The 19,239-nt window shown below is 35.9% G+C and overlaps 1 protein-coding gene across 3 annotated transcripts in view; it reads right to left on the bottom strand.

Moving 5' to 3' along the window:
* The window catches only part of TTBK2 (tau tubulin kinase 2), a 104,805-nt gene that overhangs the window by 57,023 nt on the left and 28,543 nt on the right, over nt 1-19,239 (bottom strand). For 2 of the 3 annotated variants that reach the window (XM_056346833.1, XM_056346834.1), the window contains exons 3-6: nt 14,722-14,869; nt 9,339-9,412; nt 6,671-6,811; nt 4,278-4,382 (exon numbers count right to left, since the gene is read on the bottom strand). In XM_056346833.1, the coding sequence (XP_056202808.1) occupies nt 4,278-4,382; nt 6,671-6,811; nt 9,339-9,412; nt 14,722-14,869 (468 nt within the window). Of the gene's footprint in view, nt 1-3,332; nt 3,405-4,277; nt 4,383-6,670; nt 6,812-9,338; nt 9,413-14,721; nt 14,870-19,239 lie in introns of those variants that run through there. The other variant, XM_056346835.1, reaches the window with a different exon arrangement.

Below are 19,239 nucleotides of genomic sequence, written 5' to 3'. Positions count from 1 at the left end.
AAATTTTAAAATTCTGGATGCTAACATCTCTCACTAAAGACAAGCTAAACATTTTCTTCCAATTGTAAACTACCTACACAATTTTCTTTGCAAGCTTGATTATATTATGATCCCTAGACAATTTAATTAACACATCTTTTTTAATAAATAGAATAATTTCAACTTACTAATGTATGAGCCACTTTTAATTTCAAGGCAGACTGAATCAGAATAGCTTTATTTGTTGTGAACTTTATAATAAACACTACTTATGGTAAACAACAGCAGAAGCAGCAAAACAATGAGATAAATCTTATTTTATTTCACAGTAATCATAAATTAAAATATGTTCTTATTCTAGTTAATGTGTCAATGTCTCATTCTAAAACTCTCTAGCAATAAACAACAATCAAATGAGAATTCAAGATGTCAGTGCACCCAAAAAGGAGGAAAATATAGATTATACTCAAGTTCAACTGAAACAAGCAGTACTTGAACACAGGCTTTGTTTGTCTGTAATGCACAAAAATCCTGTGAGCAATTTTTGCTGTTATAACATCTATTTACTCTAGAGAATAATTTAATTTATCATGGAAGATAAGAGATGCTTTTAACTTAATTCTGCAGCCTGTTCGGGAAGGTAGAAAAGCATGGCAGCAAGATGAGAAAACAGACTGCAGCAAATACAAATAGATCCAATGCTACTGTAAAATTTGCCCAGAAAGAGTCTGATAACTCATTAAACCGCTGCAATTGAATTAATAGTATGCGTGGGAGACTTAGTTCCATAGGTCATGATTTGGAGTATTATAGACAAGTCAGTACACATGAAGAAACTAATGTTCAGAACGGGTCTATACAGCACAGAAAAGATGAGGGGGAACCAAGTCCATGCCAGGGAAGTGTCTGTATCATCAGCGTGTTTTCTGTAATGAAAACAGGTATGTTTGGTAACTATTGTAATAACAATGTGAAACAAAAAAAGTAATTACTACAGATAGTACCAGAAATATTTAAGTTATCTAGCCTGAATGAATCTTCATTTCTACTTTGAAGCATAAACATTTTCTATTAGAATATTGCTGGAACTTCATCGGAATTCCTCCAGACTCACTAGCACTGCTGCCTGTTTGTGAACTTTGCTGCCAATGTATCATATGTAGCAACTGTAGTAAAATGTATACTTAAACACTGGCCACTATTTTCCATATAAGCTCCTGCATTCAGCCACTTGAAACTTATGGCATATTACTAACTTAAGTTGAAATTCTTCATGTTAGATGACTGGGTTTGTAGCTGCTTGCTTTTAATTCAGCAAACCATTTCTAACTGTTCTTTAATGCAGCTGACACAAATGTTTGTTTCGGTTATTAACTCTCACAGTAATTTGTAGGAACCCTACATCCTGTGTGCCTCGGAATGAAGGTAGACAAGGAGAGATCTGAGAGTGTACCATGATGATGTCAAGGAATATTCTACTAGCCATCCCAAACTGATTATGCCTGAGCTTTTGCAAAGCTGTATTTCACACAAACTCAGTACAGTCTTGTTTGAATAAGGCATTTAGATTCTTCAAGTGCTCTATCTGTCACGAGGCATAATTCAATCCAGAGCTGCACCAGCCTGAAATTCTTTTCTCTTACTCCAGAATGCTTTCAGCTTTCATCATGATGCCAAGAAGAGAAACTCAGAGCAAAGAAAACTTCACTTAGTTGTATTGTACTATTCCAGTGGGCACCAAAACTGCAAACTGGAAGCAAAGCAATATGAGAAGGTGGATGTAGAAAGGAAACCAGAGCGGGTAAACAAAAGAAAAGGTTCAGACTAGAATAAGCACAGGCTTAACAGAAATATGGAAGAGTCCAAATGGATGGTCAAAGATAGTAGTAGCCACCGGCACATAGTTCAGGCAAATACCAGAATAAAACCATAGATTCCCGTTTTATAATTCCTCTTTTTATAACAGATCTGAAACAAGAACACCTTATCACACTGAAGACGTACGAAACTCTGCTGCATTCCTCTGTCTTGGTACAATATACTGCAATTAACCAAGACTCTAATGTTGGGTAGCTTAATGGTTTGATAAATTTCTCACTTCCTCTTTGCTTCTTGACCTCATTTCACAAGATAAAGCAAGTCTTCCTTACCATAAGGACCTCTTTTCAACTTCTTGTTTGAACTTCAGTCAAGTGAATACTACCTAGATTAACAAGAAGATGTACACTATAAAGCTAATTATAATTTATGCTTGTAATTGTGTTTTAGTTTCAACCCACTTGCCAGTCTAAGTTGCATTTTGTCTAAGAACTACACACCTTTCTTCTCTATCAGTCTTGAAGGAAACTATTTTCTCCACTTGTCGGAATGTATATGCTAACCAGTAGTGCTGGCCAATGACTTCCAGAGGGAAAATACTGTCCTGTCATAAACTTTTCTGCTTTCAACTTATATATCCATATAAGTTTCTTCCATCTTTTTGAGTTGAACAAACAGATTTATGGCCACCAGGAATTCCTTAATGTTGGGCGGAATACAAAAGTACTAAAGGACTAAAACTTGAAACTATAATTTCCAAAACTGCTCTTCTCATTCTTTTAGAACACACTGAAAATTCAAGGACTCGGTGGTGATATGTAAAATCTCAATGGGACTAGATTCTTTCTGTGAAAGTCACGTATGTAGAAAATTAGACTTAGCATAATAATCTAACAATCAGCCTTAACTAAGGAACAGGTTCTTACCAACAGAGTACTATGTTTTTTGTAGAACATGCTTTTACATTTTTCCAGGTTATTTGCAGTATCTGCTGAAGAAATCTAATGAAGTTTAGAAGAAGGATAGCCTTAAGGAGAAGCATATAGCACATTTAATGAAAATATTAATACATTTTATTAGTAAGCAAGGCCAACAGTATGGTTGCTATCAATACAAGAGCCATTTCTGACTATTAAGTATAAATAAAACTAGTCTTTTTTTTTCCCCCTCACTGCCACTCTACTAATATGGATTACACTGTCAGAAAATTCTAAACATTAAATCAAATAATTACTTCAGTTACATTGTAGGGCACTGCAATGAAAAACAAAAAGGCAAGAGCCGAGTTGTTACAAAAGAGAGAATAGCAGAAATATTAAATTTTCCGTCGTCATCGCCTATTTTTTCCTGAAAATACTACCACTGGGGTGTGTGTATATATATAAAAATTTCAGAATCTTGGAAATTGTTTTCTCTTCGAAATTACAGGTTAGTTAGAAAAATATAAGCAGCCAAACATACAGAACACAACAAGAACACTGAGAAATAAAAATAATAAAAAAAAAATTTAAAACTACGTAAAATGTTTAGCTCACCTTTCCAACAGCAGCAGCCACTCTGTTGGTCTCCCCTGCTCTTTGCTTTCATTGCAGTGTCCAGCATTATGGCTGAAGGAATAGAGTACAGCAGAACCCTGCTAATTTACCGTACTAATTCACATACCTCATGATTTGCACACAAAAATTTGCTGCTTTCCCAATGTCTTAGGCAACATAAAATTGAAAATCCTGTAGAGATGGTTTCTACCACTCAAATCACATCACATTAATAAATATGCTACACAATATTGACTAGTACATTATTCAGTATTACCACCAAAATGTAAACTAAACATCACCATATACCACAGTACTGACTTGCTCATTTTTAAACTTTGAAATTAACAAAAGGACTGCCCGCCAGTGAATTAGGGAGGCTCTGCTGTACTTAAAATTATAATGTCCTCATTGATACGCTTTTATCTACAATTTTCTTCAGACTGTATCGCATGGGAATAAAGCAACTACACATAACTACGTCCTGTTGTATGTTATAATTAGTCTCCTATCACTTTTAATTATTCAGACTTTCTCTTTCAGAAGATTATACATTCAGTTTAGTGTTTGATTTTTTTCTCCTACATAGATTTTTTTTTAATAAAATATTTAATACCAAGTGAAATTCAACTGTGGTCTATTACTCTGATATTTAATGAAAACCTATTTGTCACTTGATTTCCTCTTTTTCTCTCCAGAAGAGAGGTCATCCAAAAATATTATAGACTACACCTCTGGCTCAAGCCAATGATCAGAAACGTAATTCACTCCTGACTGCCAATCTTTTAATATAATCAATAAATAACACTGCATTTCTGATCTGGGATAATGTTTGTCAAGTTCAGACCAGTTACCAGTTCAATGCAAGTCTCATACTTCTCCAGAAAAAAAAGACAGCTACTACCACATTCAATTAATCAAATTGAAACTTTGAAAGAATCTTACTGGTCTGACATCCCCACATGAGTTGGTAAATTGTCGTGCCAAGCCAAAATCCAGCATATAACACTTCCTACAGGTGCTAGGAAAACGTCCCATGGCGAAGTTTGACTAGGAAAAAAAACAAATACAGAGAGAGAGACAGATAAATACACATACATTTCAATATGTGCATGTATCAATGCAGTAACACAATCATAGAAAATCTACATTCTACCTCTCTATCCTTCCTTCCATATTTTCAGTTCTACTAAATTCTCATTAAACTTGAAGAAAACATTGTTAAGAAAACGAGACATGCAAGTTAGCGTATCTGAGCAGCAGCCTACATGGTCCAAAGAGATTGTCATCTTACTTTGCCACTTAGAATATATTAATTTTTAACAAGAATTTTTCAATTGTGTCACCTACTCACATCATTTGGTTTTGACACTTCAAAAAACTGCCAACCCTGGGACTGACAAGTTCATCCAAACAAATGCACCTATCATATATGCAGAATGCACAATAGGGCACGCACACTGCCTTTTGCTTTTCATGTGAGGGGGAAGAATCAGGTTTAACTAAAGAAACCCCCAAAAAACCCAAAAGCAACTAAACAGTAAGAGCTGTAAAGTTAGTGAGGACTTATGGAGGTAATTAATTCTGAAAAGCTTCAGTAAGTTTTCTTATTTGCCTCTACAGATTACCATTCCACGTTAGCCCTTTCAAAACAATTCTTCAACACTCCTAGTTTATGATGCTTGAACATATTGGCTATATTGGTTCAAGTCTCTCCCCACCAAATCCCCTTAAAAAAGATAAAGCTAAAAACAAGTTCTGTGAAATGGAATTCAAACTACATATCTGAGCAAACTGGAAGCTTAATGCAGTTAACTCTAGAAAAACTACTTTGCTTTTCCCATGAAGTGAAACAGTAGTACTGTTCTAAATAAAACTGAAATTCACAGCTGCTTCAATGTCAAAGGATGAGGGTGAAAACCAATTGAAACCATAAATTGACATGAGTGTGTTTAACATTATTTTTAAATGGAACAGAATTTCAGTATTGCCTAATTCACCACAAGTCAAAAAACCAACCAAGGATTTCAAGATTTCAGCTCAGCGCAATGCTTACTTTTAGTATAATCTATCTAGAAAATGCATAATAAAAAATAAAATGGACTTGAAATTTCAAGCCAGGAAAACTGCATGTTAGAAAGCAATCATGCCTTCTTTTGCACATGTAAGTCACAACATAACTCGTAAAGGGGAAGAAAAATTCTTTGTTTTATGAATCTAATATACTACCTTACACTGCTGTTTATCCTGGCTCAACATTTAATTTTCTGGGATTTTCCATCCCCTAACAGCATTCTCCATTTCCATCTTATTTGGCCCAAAAAACTCCAAGATACAGCTAGATAACAAGATGTCCCCAATCCATCCTGCCAGCCATAAAGGAACACATTTCCCATTCAAAACTTGAATTGTTTTCATCATTAAAATCTTGTGCTCCAGCTAACCCCTTCTCACCTATTTCACTTGACATTCACTGCTTCTGTATCCTTTTCCTGTTAAATGAAGTCTTGGGGATGGGTCAGGGAAAAGGCAAGTTTTATAAAAGTTGCAAGGAAGAAGTGATGAAAATGAAAATCCCCTAATGCACAGAAACTTACCAGAAGTTTTACGTAAATATTATTCAGCTGACAGGAAATTTAGCTATATATGCCAGATATAACCAGCCATATTTGCATCTATTAGAAAACACAAGATTCATTTATTTTTTCTCATTTACAAATGTTGAAAGTTCAGAGTTCTAATGGTAATTTTAATATAGAGCTGATATAAATAAATCAGGAATCAATTGAAAGAAAACCATAAAAAACAATAAGAACAAAAGCATGGTGCTATCAAGAAGGCACTGCCCTCATGACATTTGACAACACTCAATTTACCAGAATTGCACAATAAAACAATTCAATAGTTTTCTCTGTCTTTTCTTCCCTTGTTTTAGATATATTAACCACAAATAAAATGCTACTGAAGATCTTATAAATACACCCTACATTTAGTATCTATTCTCTTAGATTTATTATGTGAAGATATTAATTGCCATTAACCAAACTCATGACAAACACTCTTGATTGCTTGATGCTACAGGTAAGAGCTGGAAGTTTTAGCTACAGGAAACTGCAAAGAGTCCTAAGTAACTGGAGACAATGATGACAAAGACTGCAGTTGTTGTTGCAATTCAACATTAATCAATAGAAAAAATCTGCCCTTGATGAACAAACATTCAAGTTTCTGTCCCTTCTCATTTTTTCATTTTAACATCTAGTATAGAACCTATTCTTATTTATGCAGCCATCTAACAACCATATATTACTTGCATGTTTGGATTTAATGGGCAGACTTACTGGTTTTATGTCCCTGTGCAGGAATCCCACAGAATGGATACTTTCAATAGATTCCAAAATCTGCTTTCCAAGCCGCAGAGTGGTACTAATGGTGAATGTTCCTCGAGATTGACTCCGACGCAGGTCTGCCAAGTTCCGACCCTGATGAAATTAAAAGGATATTTTCATTAAAAAATACTAATACCAAGACAGTGTAGTTTTCCTACTTCTTTAGCTGTTCATGGTTAACCATGGAATACTCATTGCCTATCTTCATACACAATAACAACATATCTTACCTAAATGCAATGACTGTATGTCCTTGAGTGTCTCCAACATTAAGTTTATAATTTATTTTTGAATATATGAATCCTAGTATCTTTCTGCTTCTAAATAACATGGACCAAACTAATCTCTATTAGAAGACTAAGACATACACTATTAATTAACATTGTATCTGCATCAACCTGAAAAGAGGCCACTGAAAAAATGCTCACAAAGACTTCTTCACACTCACCTCTAAGGAAGAGTACATCATTTATTTATTTATACAGTGCATCTCTGACTACTTAATCAAAGAGACGAAAAACATACTATGCAGGAAATACACACCCACAATATCACAGAACTGTTGGTCTGCCAAAATAACAGAAGACGAACAGTGTGAACGAGGGCACTGTAGAGGAATGAAGCTGGGTTAATTAATATTGATAACATACAGCTGTGGGCTGGCTTCAGGGGCAGGTTGGCTGATGCAGATAAGGTGCAGCTGTGGCTGGTTCTGTTAAAGGCTTAGGCAGCCAGCGAAGAGAGAGAATGTGTGCCTGGGATGAGGAGAGACTAAGAGAAGGCAGCAGAGGGATTGGCATGAAGAGTGTGTTGGTGTGAGATGGTAAAAGACCTTGTTGCAGCTGGCTAGTTTGGAGAGTGCTGTGACAATTGGTGCCCTGTGTGAGGCCCTTTGGATTATGAGACTGAGTGTAACGAGCGGCAACAGCGGTGATGGCTGTCCTGGGGGATGTTTGAAGTTTTGAACAGTGACGGTGGTGCCCAACATAGCGGAGACAGGCGGGGATAGACTGTGATCCAGATCACATTGAGATAGGTGGGAAGAACCTGGGGATCTGGATCAGACACCGGTAAAAGTGAGCTGTTGGGATCAAGGAGAAGGAAGCCTGACTGCCATGGAGTTAAGAGACTGAGGGTAACGGGTGACAGCAGCAGAGTACCTGGCCAGATGTGGCAGCAGCCCACAGCTGTGGTGGGTCCAGAGCGGGTCTGGCCAGACAGCAGTGATGGCTGTGCCTGGGGAAGGTGTGGGAGCAGCGCGGTGCCGTGGGCAGCTCCCACCGTTGCTGCTGCTGCTCGGCCTGGTGGTATTCTTGCTGGTGTTTGTGTGCTTGTTGAAGGTGTCTCCACTTGTAGAAGAAATGGGTGACCACAAGGATGTTAAGAAGTTTTTCAGGACACAGAATGATGTGTCAGTGCTGTATTCTAGATCTGCTGCTGCTGAAAACTCACTCGGGTTACTGTCCAGTATGACCCAAGAGGTGAAAGGACAAGGCACTGTAAGTTCATCAGAACCCCGCTCTGAAGAAATCAAAATCCCCAATGCTAAGAAAGCAGATAAGAAGAAAGGTGATCAACCTGCAGAAGATGAAAAGCCCAAGATAAAAGTGAAGAAGGAATACGAGTATTTGTTCAGGGACAAGTTGTCTGGACTGTATGAAAAGCTTATTTGTAAAAAGGTTATGATGATTGTTAAATACCTAAGGTATGAACTGTTAAAAAGGAGGGGAATTGTAGAGGAATTCTGAAGGACTGTACAAAAAACTTATTTGTAAAAAGGTTGTAACATATGATATGAAATGTTAAAAAAAAAAAAGGGGAATTGTAGAGGAATGAAGCTGGGTTAATGAATATTGTTAATATATAGCTGTGGGCTGGCTTCAGGGGCAGTGGGTTGGCTGCTGTAGATAAGGTGCAGCTGTGGCTGGTTCTGTTAAGTGGTTGGGCAGCCAAGGAAGAGAGAGGAGGAAGAAGTAGAGAGAAGAGAGAGAGAATGTGTGCCTGGGATAAGGAGAGACTAGGAGAAGACAGCAGATGGACTGGCATGAAGAGTATGTTGGTATGAGATGGTAAAAGACCTTGTTGCAGCTGGCTAGTTTGGAGAGTGCAGCAACAGGGCATATTTTTTTTCTCCAGTATACACATTTATCAAGATGATAAAGGACAATAATCCCATAACTTTAAGTGTTAATCACCCATTTTATCCCTCTTCACAGGAACAAGTCTTTCAGTGAAGTGAATTAAGTGTTTTCTTTTACTTGCAAAGGGTATTTTTTCACTTTCATCAAAAAAGCCAACAAAATGCACAGACTAATGTATTATATTTTAGACCATCTTCAGATGAAGACTTCAAAGGAATATGAATTATCTCAGCAGACATCATGGTTCACTCTTTCAATAGTCAGGTCTTTCTGAGGATGCAAACTTTCTCTTTTCTGAGAGAATTATGGAAAGGATATCAAAGAATAAAGATATCTATATATGCTTAGTTTAGGTTTGCTTATTACCTTTGGGATTTTTTAGAATTTGCCATCCTCTAAAATTTTGCTGGTGTTTTCATACATGCTGGGCTAATAAACAAAAACACGCAAGCAAACTTGAAGAGTTGTTTGATACTGACCTGCAACTGCATGACCACATAGTTAAATCTGTCATTCCTTCCACATCCAATGAATCTACAGACATGATCTTTTCCTGAGAGAAAAAGAAGCAAATTAGCCAATAATAATTAAATTCTGTGGTTTATTCCTTTGGAAACCTAGCAAATTGCTGGAAGAGGCGGTTTTATTTCTTTGGAGATTTTTTTTATTTAAGCTCCTCATCTCCACAGTTCAGGAGCTGTAAAAGCAATGTCAGTTCTACCCCCAATTAAATAGAAGTTTTTTTCCCATAAAATATGCAGACCTACCACAGCTATCATTCTTCCATAAGAAAACATGCATCACAACATGTCCACAAACTAGAGGAATTTTGGATTGGGAAGAGGTTATTTTCTTGCAAAGCTGGTGGCTTTTTATAGACAATATTCCTAGGCACGATTCCCCTTTTTCTATAAGGGGCAGCTGCCACAAGGAATGAAAACAGTAGCAGTTAACTGCAGGTCACATTTTGTATTAAAAACAACTGTACAAAAAGTAATTCAACTAATCCAACTTAGTATTCTAGAATATGATCTTTGCTGTTTAGCTACAAAAGACAAATTCAGCTCAGGTACACTGAAGCAGAGATAAAAGAATTGTAGTAGTTAAAAACCACAGTTTGGCTTAAGCCAATTTTCTTTAAAGCCTCCTCCTGTCCCAGGAACAAACTGTGGAGAAGAGGGTTGGTCAAAAATCATCTCCTTAATATCCTGCAGTTCTAAGCCAAAGTATAAGATTCCCAGTGTAAATAGAGAAAAAGGCAAGCCAAAGACTGCAGTAGGGAAACAGAAAGGGAATGCAACCTCATTGTCATTCCAGTATCTCTATTTATTGACTTGCAGAGAAGCTGGGACCCCGTATGACCCCACTCCATGACAGAACTGGGAACGGCAGGGTTTAAGTCCCTCGGGCCATTTACCTGCTGTTCTGACACCATGGAAGCTATAGCCAAGAGAAAGCAGATGGGCACAAGTGGTTGCTAAAGCTATCTAAAATTAGTGTCACCTAACGTTTCTTTCATGAATATCTTTACCCTTAGGATTACCAGAATGTCATAAATAAATAAAAAAAAACCCAAAAACCAGTAAAAAAAAGTCATAGGAGAAAAGTAATTTAAAAAATTAAAAAAAAATAAAATACTGCTTTCAAAATACTATTACTGCTACATACAGATCCAGGGGGGACTTATTGTTACTGCTGTACTCATAGTTCCACCAAACCTCTAAAACTTGGCCCTACGGCTTCTGAATATTCTCACTTCACTTGACAGAAGAGTGGTTGCCTGTTTATTGCTTCCTCAGGAAGCTCCCTGCCACATACAATTAAGAAAGAGGATCATTTAAGCAAAGAAAACAGTACAGGATTAAACAAAATAATTTATTTTAAAAGAATTATTTAAAAAGAAATCTCTACAACTTCTGCCAAGCACGTAAGTACCGCTGCTCTTCCTCTTCTTTTTCCTTCCACCCATTTGTTTAAGACAGGCAATATTACAGACACTGTAATTTCATGAAGAAAAATTATTTGCAGCAAATTTGTCAAGATTAAATTTTGTATATTCATTGCTGCAGTTTCCAGTTAATAAAGTCTCATCTGAAATATTAATGATTCATTTTACAGCCACTGTGGGTATGCTGAAGGAACATCTTCAGAAAAACAGATATTAGTCAGATTTCATCTGACAAATTCAGTAAATGTCCAAAACTCAGTCTGGTCAGAGAAACCCCATTTTAACTGCAGCAGCAACTTAAGTTGTGTGATATATTCCCTGGAAACTACATTTACAAAAATCGGAGGAAACGGCAAAGGACAGAAGTAGGACCTGTACACCTTATTCAAATAGCATGATCCTCTGCCACTCCAGTGTGGGTACACACACTTAACTTCACCCTTGCAGATACCTTCAGTTCCTTTTCCCTCTGTGAGAAAAGAGGATTTTCTCACACCTGTGAGCTATATGGCTAGGGAGCAGGAGGAAAAGATGGTACTAGGCTGCAGTGAACAACTATGCCCTTGAAAAGCTTCCCAGGGAGGGTATGAAGCCTACATGCCATTCCCCAGGCTGCAGTGTATCACTACAGATAGCTTTTCAGCCCATACCAGATGCAATCCATCACTAAATTATGCTAGAGCTGTAAATGAGTGAGGCAGAAGTTTGTAACGTTGTGTGAGACGGAAACCAACTGAGTGAATCTCACCCTCACTGAGTGAGATGTGGTAAATTTGTCTTCTCCCATCTGACTGTGGGAACAGATGGCCTAACAACATGATTAAAACAACGATCTGTTGCAGCAGATTTCTTTTTTAAAACAAAACAAAAAAACCCCAGAGCTTAAGGAGTTAAACAGTATTCTGACAACAATAATTAGGAGACAGCATCATTAGCAGGAAAAAACAAGTAAATAAATCAAAGATACAGTTGATGACTAAGCTGTAATAAATGGCTGTATCAGTGAACATACTCCTCTCCATATGTTTCTTACATAATTTTCCCCAGAAACAGAACATGTTAATAAATATGTATTTTAAAAATCAGATCTACACACCAAGACAATTCTGAATGACCCTGTCAGCTCCCTGTCTCTCATTACATACTATTCGTAGATAAAACTTCTCAAATATTTGCAAGGAAAAGGATTTTCATGACAATTACATTCCTTCCTCTGATTTATGTTCAAGGTAACTAGAACACCTTGAAAGTAAAAGAACATAAGCCCTTTGAGAAAAGGATAGTAATTATATACATACATATATATACATATACACACACACACGCCAAAAAGGGACAGAAGAAAAGAAAAAAAGTCTCAGAGGATACATGCTATTAGAAGGTTGTTACAAAAATATCCTAAAAGAACTGTTTACAATTTCACCTGCTCTGAATCTGCATTAAAAAAACCTTGTCAAAAATAAGAAAAATTTCCACATGGTAAATGAAGCATTTAATTAAAAAATATGATAAAGTTGGTTTTACTGCCTATTTTTTTCCCTTTTTCTTGATTTTCTCTCTGCTTCAAATTTCTAGCTCTTGCATACTGAAAACTTGGGAAGGTAGAATAATTAATGGAAATGTCTCCTAGGAATCAAAATTTTATGTAAAACATAAAATGATCTCTACCATAATCTTATTTAATAAAAATCCTTTAAGTATGGATGAAAATGTATGCATGTAAAAATAAAGTTATCCATCTGTGCAAACTACAGATCTCAATATATGCAAAAGGTTCAGCCTTGACCTGTCTCTTACTGCAGTGACTTTCCCGGTCATCTGAACTATTCCCTATCTACAACCAGAGCAGTTACACTGCAATGTGGAACTTGCACTTCATTGACTAAAGATCGCCTCTAGTGTTACTTACATGGAACCATCAACTTTTTTTTTTAAATATGCTAGAGAATAGTAAGAGATTTTTTTTAAAAAAAGACATTAAAAATTAAGGAATAATTTTTAGATTGTTTTCTCCTAAAGAAGACTGTCAAAAGAGCACCTTCTGAAGATCTCATAGAAAATCAGGGTTTCAGTCATATAAAACCTCCTCTTTATTGTTTTCTCAGAGAAATAACATTGGGAACAAAAATAACTGAAAGTTTTTTATTATATATTATTTGGATTATGTATTATTTGGATTATTCGCCTCAATGGATCTGTTGTTCAGGTGTTTCATTGTTCTGTTCTTTTCATCTAGACAGCCTTTCCCATGATTCAGTGGAACCAGAGACTCCTCTGCAGGAAGACGCATTGTTAAAGGAATTATACTCCCAAAGGAAGACTGATAACAGAAATTATAACTTCTCTAAGGCCCTATGGCAATTCTTCACAAATCCATTTCTTATTATTTCAGGAAACATTCATGGTTTTCAAAAGGTAAATAAGTTTTTAATAAGAAAAAAGTATTTTTGTAACATCTTAACTCAGATTTCACTTAAATTCACAGTAGAAAGTTATAAAGCACTCAAGTTATGCAGTCATATATAAGGCTATGTTTTTAGAAACACTGGCCTTGCAGTGTTACCAAATTCCAATATCTTTCAGTTATTACTGTTTTCCTTATTACTTTAGCTGTTTCACCTACACCATTTTGAAAGACCATTTTTGTTAAAACCAAAATCAAGCTCCTGTGCAGGAAAAAAAAAAACCCCAAAAAAAAAACAACTTGAAAAAATAATTCTGAGCATTTAAAAACCCAGCAGTTATAGAGTAACTTCAAAACACACGATGTTTAAGACAGTTTCTTTCAAGAACCCTCACAAATGGTTTCTAAATTCAGAATTGGTAATACTGAAATTTACTATTAATCTCTGTACTAGAAATTCTAAAACTGAAAGAAAACCAATATGCAGTTCCTGAACCTCCTTGCTTGACTATTATGCTAGACGTTTTTGTGAAATTAATTAAAAAGATAAAAACGTAGGAACAGTTTGTTAACACTGTGACACGTGACATGCTTGCCCTCTCAAATCTATACAGGCCATCAATTTCTACTGCAATGTGACCTTTACAGTAGATTAGGCAGCACCATATGTCATGCAGATTTTGCTTTATTCAAATTAAGAGTTTGGAAAAATCGAGCTGCTGACAGGGATGGATGTATTAGTCAAAATCTTCCAGATACAAAATAATTGTTTTAAAGAAAAAAGTGGCCATTTAAACTTTTTTATAATCCTATGTTGTGAAAACAAATGACAAGAAGCCATTGCCTGTTCCTCTGTATTGATAGCTTCAGACATCAAAAGTGACTATTCAAAGCTGTGATTCTGAATGGCCAAGGACCTGAACCCTAAAGTATTTCAGGTCCCTACATGCCAATAATATAACTTTTTTTCCTACAAGTTACAGCATTTTAAAATTGTTTTTTTGTTTGTTTGTGTGGGGTTTAAATATGTCTCCCATTTCAACAATAGAATTATTCTTGGCAATACTTGCAAAGGCAAAGAAACACAAACATCCTTATCCTGGATGCTATATGAAGAACCCACAAATAATCAATGCTAGACAGTATAGGAAAAAAAGATACCAATTTAGAAGGGGAAATAAAAAGCTAACAACAAAGTCTAGAGAAATAAAGGTAAGGAGAAGATATGGATCCAGAATAAAACACAGTTGAGAACAGGTTTTGCATTAAAACAGGTTTAATTTTTTCTTGGGTTTTTTTTTCATATCACCCTGTTTCAAAGAAAAGGTTCACTGTTGCAAAACTTTCAGAAGCTGGAAGAGCTTCTATTCCACATTTCATAACCATTTAGCAATAACACGCAGAATATGGGGAACATTCTCTCAAACTGTGACTAAATAGAGATTATAATGATTTTTTTAAGGCAATACACTGACATTCTGCTTCTAGCATATCCAGGGTACAGCCCTACCTTGCAATTTCTTCAACACAGCTACTTCCATTTTCAGCACTTGCTTTGGTTGCTGAGCCGATTCCACCTTCAGTGCAACATTTTCCCGAGTAAGCAAGTCCAGTGCATCGTAAATTTCCCCAAATCCTCCGCCTCCTATTTTCCTCAACTATATTGGGAAAAAACAGAAAGAACAAAAACATATTTAAAAGAAGGGAGAAGAAAGGAAAGAAAACATCAATACTTCTTTGTACTGCCTGCCATACTGCAAACACTGTTGTATTACTAACAGATTTTAAAATAACATAATCATAGCCTTCTAGTACATAAAAGAGCTACTGAATAATCTACAAAGGTATGGTTAAATAAAGTTTGTAAGAGAATTCTAGGAAAACTAGGAATTCTAGGAAATTCTAGGCTAATGCACCTGATCTCCATCTGCACTAAACTTCTTGTATTTTATAAAATAGAAGAATGCACTAGCATTCCCAACATTAATCCAACCAAAGTCATCATGCTAAATAAAATCTTTCTTCAAATATTCACATGCTACCCAGAGACCTCCAAATACAAAAGTACAGTGAATTTTTTAAAATATGCCATCTTTTCCCTTTTTTCAGAGATAAACACACTGAATATCAAAGGTATAAAAGTTCCTGGACTTACTGAAAAGAGACAGCATTTTCTATAATATCCAGTGATTTACACATAACAGTTAAATCATAAATAGTAAGAAATGGCTAAGATTATATTTTAATGTTACATTCACACTTACTTATGGCTCACCAGTACCATTCTTATTAACAGACGCACTCAAGAAACTTGCACAATTAAAAGTTCATCCGAGTTAGGAAGAGGTAAAAAGAATGCTCCTGGCATATTGAACAGTTTGCACTACATTCAGAGCAAATATTAATAGTTGTATTTTCACCCTGCTTTAAATTTTCACAGGGAGCAGAGATTTGTCTGGTTTTCAGTATCAAAAATGTCAATGTTATTTAATGTAATGCTTTCATATAGTGATCTCCCCTGTAGCTACCATTCTAAAGCTGATAAAACAGAAAAGGAAACAAAAAGAATTACCCTAAGAAACACACAATATTGTATTTTTACTATATTTTACCTTGAAAGAAATGACATTGTTTTCTAAACATCATTTGAAAACATAAGGTTATATGAGTATAGTGTATTAAGGGTCATCTAAACATCCTGGGGATCTGCAGATCAGCAATACGCTGACCTATCTTCAGATTCTGAAAATAAACCTCACGTCTCCTAATCCAGAAAATAAAACAAGCCATCTGACTGAGAAGGAATAACAATTTTTAAAATAGTCTAGGCCCCTAAGAAAAAGGAAGAAGGTAACAGATAAAATACTCACATTGTTTACCTGCATTTTTCAAATCGTATTGCATGAAATCTTTGTTCTGTATGATTACAACAATACTCAGTATTTCACCATGTACTTTCTGTCCTGAAGATGTTTGACCAGCGCAAGCAACTGCTATTTCAGTACTCTTAAGATGAGGAAAATATAGTTCAAGATATGTAGCACGATCTAAATTACTCACTTCTGGCCAATTCATTACCAATTTTAGAAAGGTGTATAAAATAGACAGTACAGCACATTTTCAGACCTACAGAACTAATGCACCTAATCATCTGCTTCTAGTGCAACACCTGCTGCCTGCAAGTTCAGATGTTCATTTCTTTCTAATAAGCACGCTAGCTGTTAGCAAACACAATTTCCTCCACAGGCTGTATACTTCCTCTGAATACTACCAACATGCATACTACCAATGCAGGCTTACACCTTTACTCTTCAGCATACACATTTCAAGAACTTAACAAATTCAAGATCAGAGTATCACAAATCCTGAATAAGAAGTTTGTGTCTTCAGACGCGACTTGTTTAAGGTACTACTACGGTAAGAATCTAGGGTTAACTCTGAAATAATGACAAACTGTGAAAAATAGAAACCTGTCAAGTCCAGTGAAATATTCAGTATCTCTTGGTTACATTCAGATGTATCCAATATATGCAGAGTGATAGTCCTTACGTAAGGGAAGGAGATCTGCCATCTACATATCAGGGAAATAAAAAAGAAGTTCTAACAGGATTACATATATGGTTTTGTTGTTTTGATTATTTTTTAATTATGTGTGTATCTATGTATATCTCTCAAAGATGTAGCTTTGTGACTAGTTTGGCCATTTTAAGTCTCTACTTTTCCATTCCACCTCTTGGTCTGGTAATGCCATTATCTTGACTGAGCTCTGAGCTATTAACAGGGCTCCAAGAGTTAAACATAGACATTGATCTGACTGTAGTTTTCAGCATAAGCACATAAATTTTCAGCATAGTACAAGTACAATGGACAGTGAGAATGCATGGAGAAAAAGGTGAGAGGGGAAAAGGAAAAAGGCGACACAGCCATCCTCTACACAGACTTACAGCAGTTTACCATATATCTTCATTTACTGGCCTTGAGAAATAGCCAGACTGAGAAAGACTGCTACTGAAAGGGTTTTTTTCTGCTTGTGTGCTTAAAAAAAATTAAAAAACAAACACATTACCATACTAATAAAATAAACAGATCAATTTCTATCCTTAGATAGAAAGTACACCAGAATCATTAACAAACATTCAATAATGACCTTGGTCAATAATTCCAAGCACAAGTGCACCTCTGCTTGTAGGAAAAATACTTTCCATGCCCTTTGTCACTGGGTCATGCACCACATTCGGCAATGAGCCCATGTTTTCCATGGTTGTCTTTTTGCTGCCAATATCCCTGTAGAAGCCTTTCTCAGTGCTTTTCACATCCCTCACCAGTTTTGACTGCCAGCTGAGCTCTGGCTTTCCTATACATTCATCCCAACACACAGAGGTAATGTCTCCGTATTAATCTTGGGCAGCCCATCCTTGTTTCCACCTTCTGTTGGCTTCCATTTTGCTTTTGAGTTCAGACAGGAGATGACTGTTCAACCATACTCACCTCCTGCCACATCTGCACATCTTTTACCTTGACAAGGATCATGCTGCCCTCATTTACACCTGCACCACATTCTCCCATTTTGCACATTAGTTTCAAGCTTCTCTTCTTTGCATTCAGCATCTCATACCCCAAACTCATCCTCTCCATTCTCTCTTCAACTCCTGTTTCTTTGTATGCTTCAAGTCTACAGCATACAATTTCCAACATATTTTATCTTGGTACTTTCGCTTACATTGCATATTGAATGATGTTCTTAAACCTACCTAAAACCAATTATAATTACAATCAAGTATCTCCAAGTCAGGACTCTAAGAAACATTTCAAAGGCGAAACAGAGGGACGAGAAAAGGCATTGACAGAGGATAAAAGCAAGCATTAACAGATACAGAGACCAGCAGAGAGGGAGGGTATCAATGAGGAAAAAATACTCTGTCTTTTCAAGATAGAATCACTCTAAAAAATGTCTAGGTTAAAGTTAAATTTATTTGAGCATAGCTTTAAAAAATGTTCATGTCCACAATTTCCAGGTATGTTTTCACAATTACAAAGACCAAGGTCCTGAACAGCAAAAATTCTGAAAATTGCATTTCAGCCACAAATCTTCACATAACTTCCAGATAGTGTTCTTTTTTTTCTTAAACTGGTTACAACAAAATAATCTCATGCAATCATACTACAGTGCTGCCATTCTTCAATGGAGGAAAAAAAGCAGGATATTGGGACAGTTCCACAAGGAAAAATCAGAATTACTACTGATAATTAGGGACAGTACTCATTGCCACTAAATTTTGAACGTCCACCAGTATATATATCTTTCTACACAAGGAATTTTTAAGTACACTGCTGTTTCAAGAACACTAGCAAAAAACTTCATAACCTAACAGAACAGTACTCCTTATGTTAATGTACATTTCAAGCATTAAGGAATTTCTAGAATTTGTATGTTATGTTCTTCCACTGGCCCACTGTCCTGTGAAATCCTGAATTTCAAAAGAAGTATATCACCTCTAGATGCCATCAAGACATCCTTAATAACTGCCACAGAAATTAAGAAATTTAAGAGTTACCCCCAGACAATATTTGGCACTCATCTACCTGTAATACTTTATTTGGAAAACATACAAGTTAAAATGTATAATCACATGAGATGAACAACAGCCTACTCTCAAAATTTCCAAAAGACACTGATCTGATGATCAGTCTTCATTACCTAGGGAAGAAAATAAATCTGCAGGAAACAGGACTACTGTTGAACATATCAGACAACAGAGTAATTTTGTGGTTAGTGATATATTAGTATACTGTTTTCTATTTATAATTCTATCTTACTCTATTTGATCTGATTCAAGACTATGATTTCACTTTTTACTTTACTGCAATATTAAGATGCAATGTAAGAAGACATTTTACAAATACTTATGCTCCAAAGATAGCCATTTATGTTCTATTTACACAAAAGGAAATATAAAGTTTTCCTACACAAAGCTAGTATCAGCTTCCTGCAGTTTTCAATGAAGGACAGGACACAAGACAGTTGAAA

This window comes from Falco biarmicus, chromosome 7 (assembly GCF_023638135.1).
Source record: "Falco biarmicus isolate bFalBia1 chromosome 7, bFalBia1.pri, whole genome shotgun sequence".
Taxonomy (NCBI): Eukaryota; Metazoa; Chordata; class Aves; order Falconiformes; family Falconidae; genus Falco; species Falco biarmicus.
This window is presented reverse-complemented; position numbering and strand designations above follow the sequence as displayed.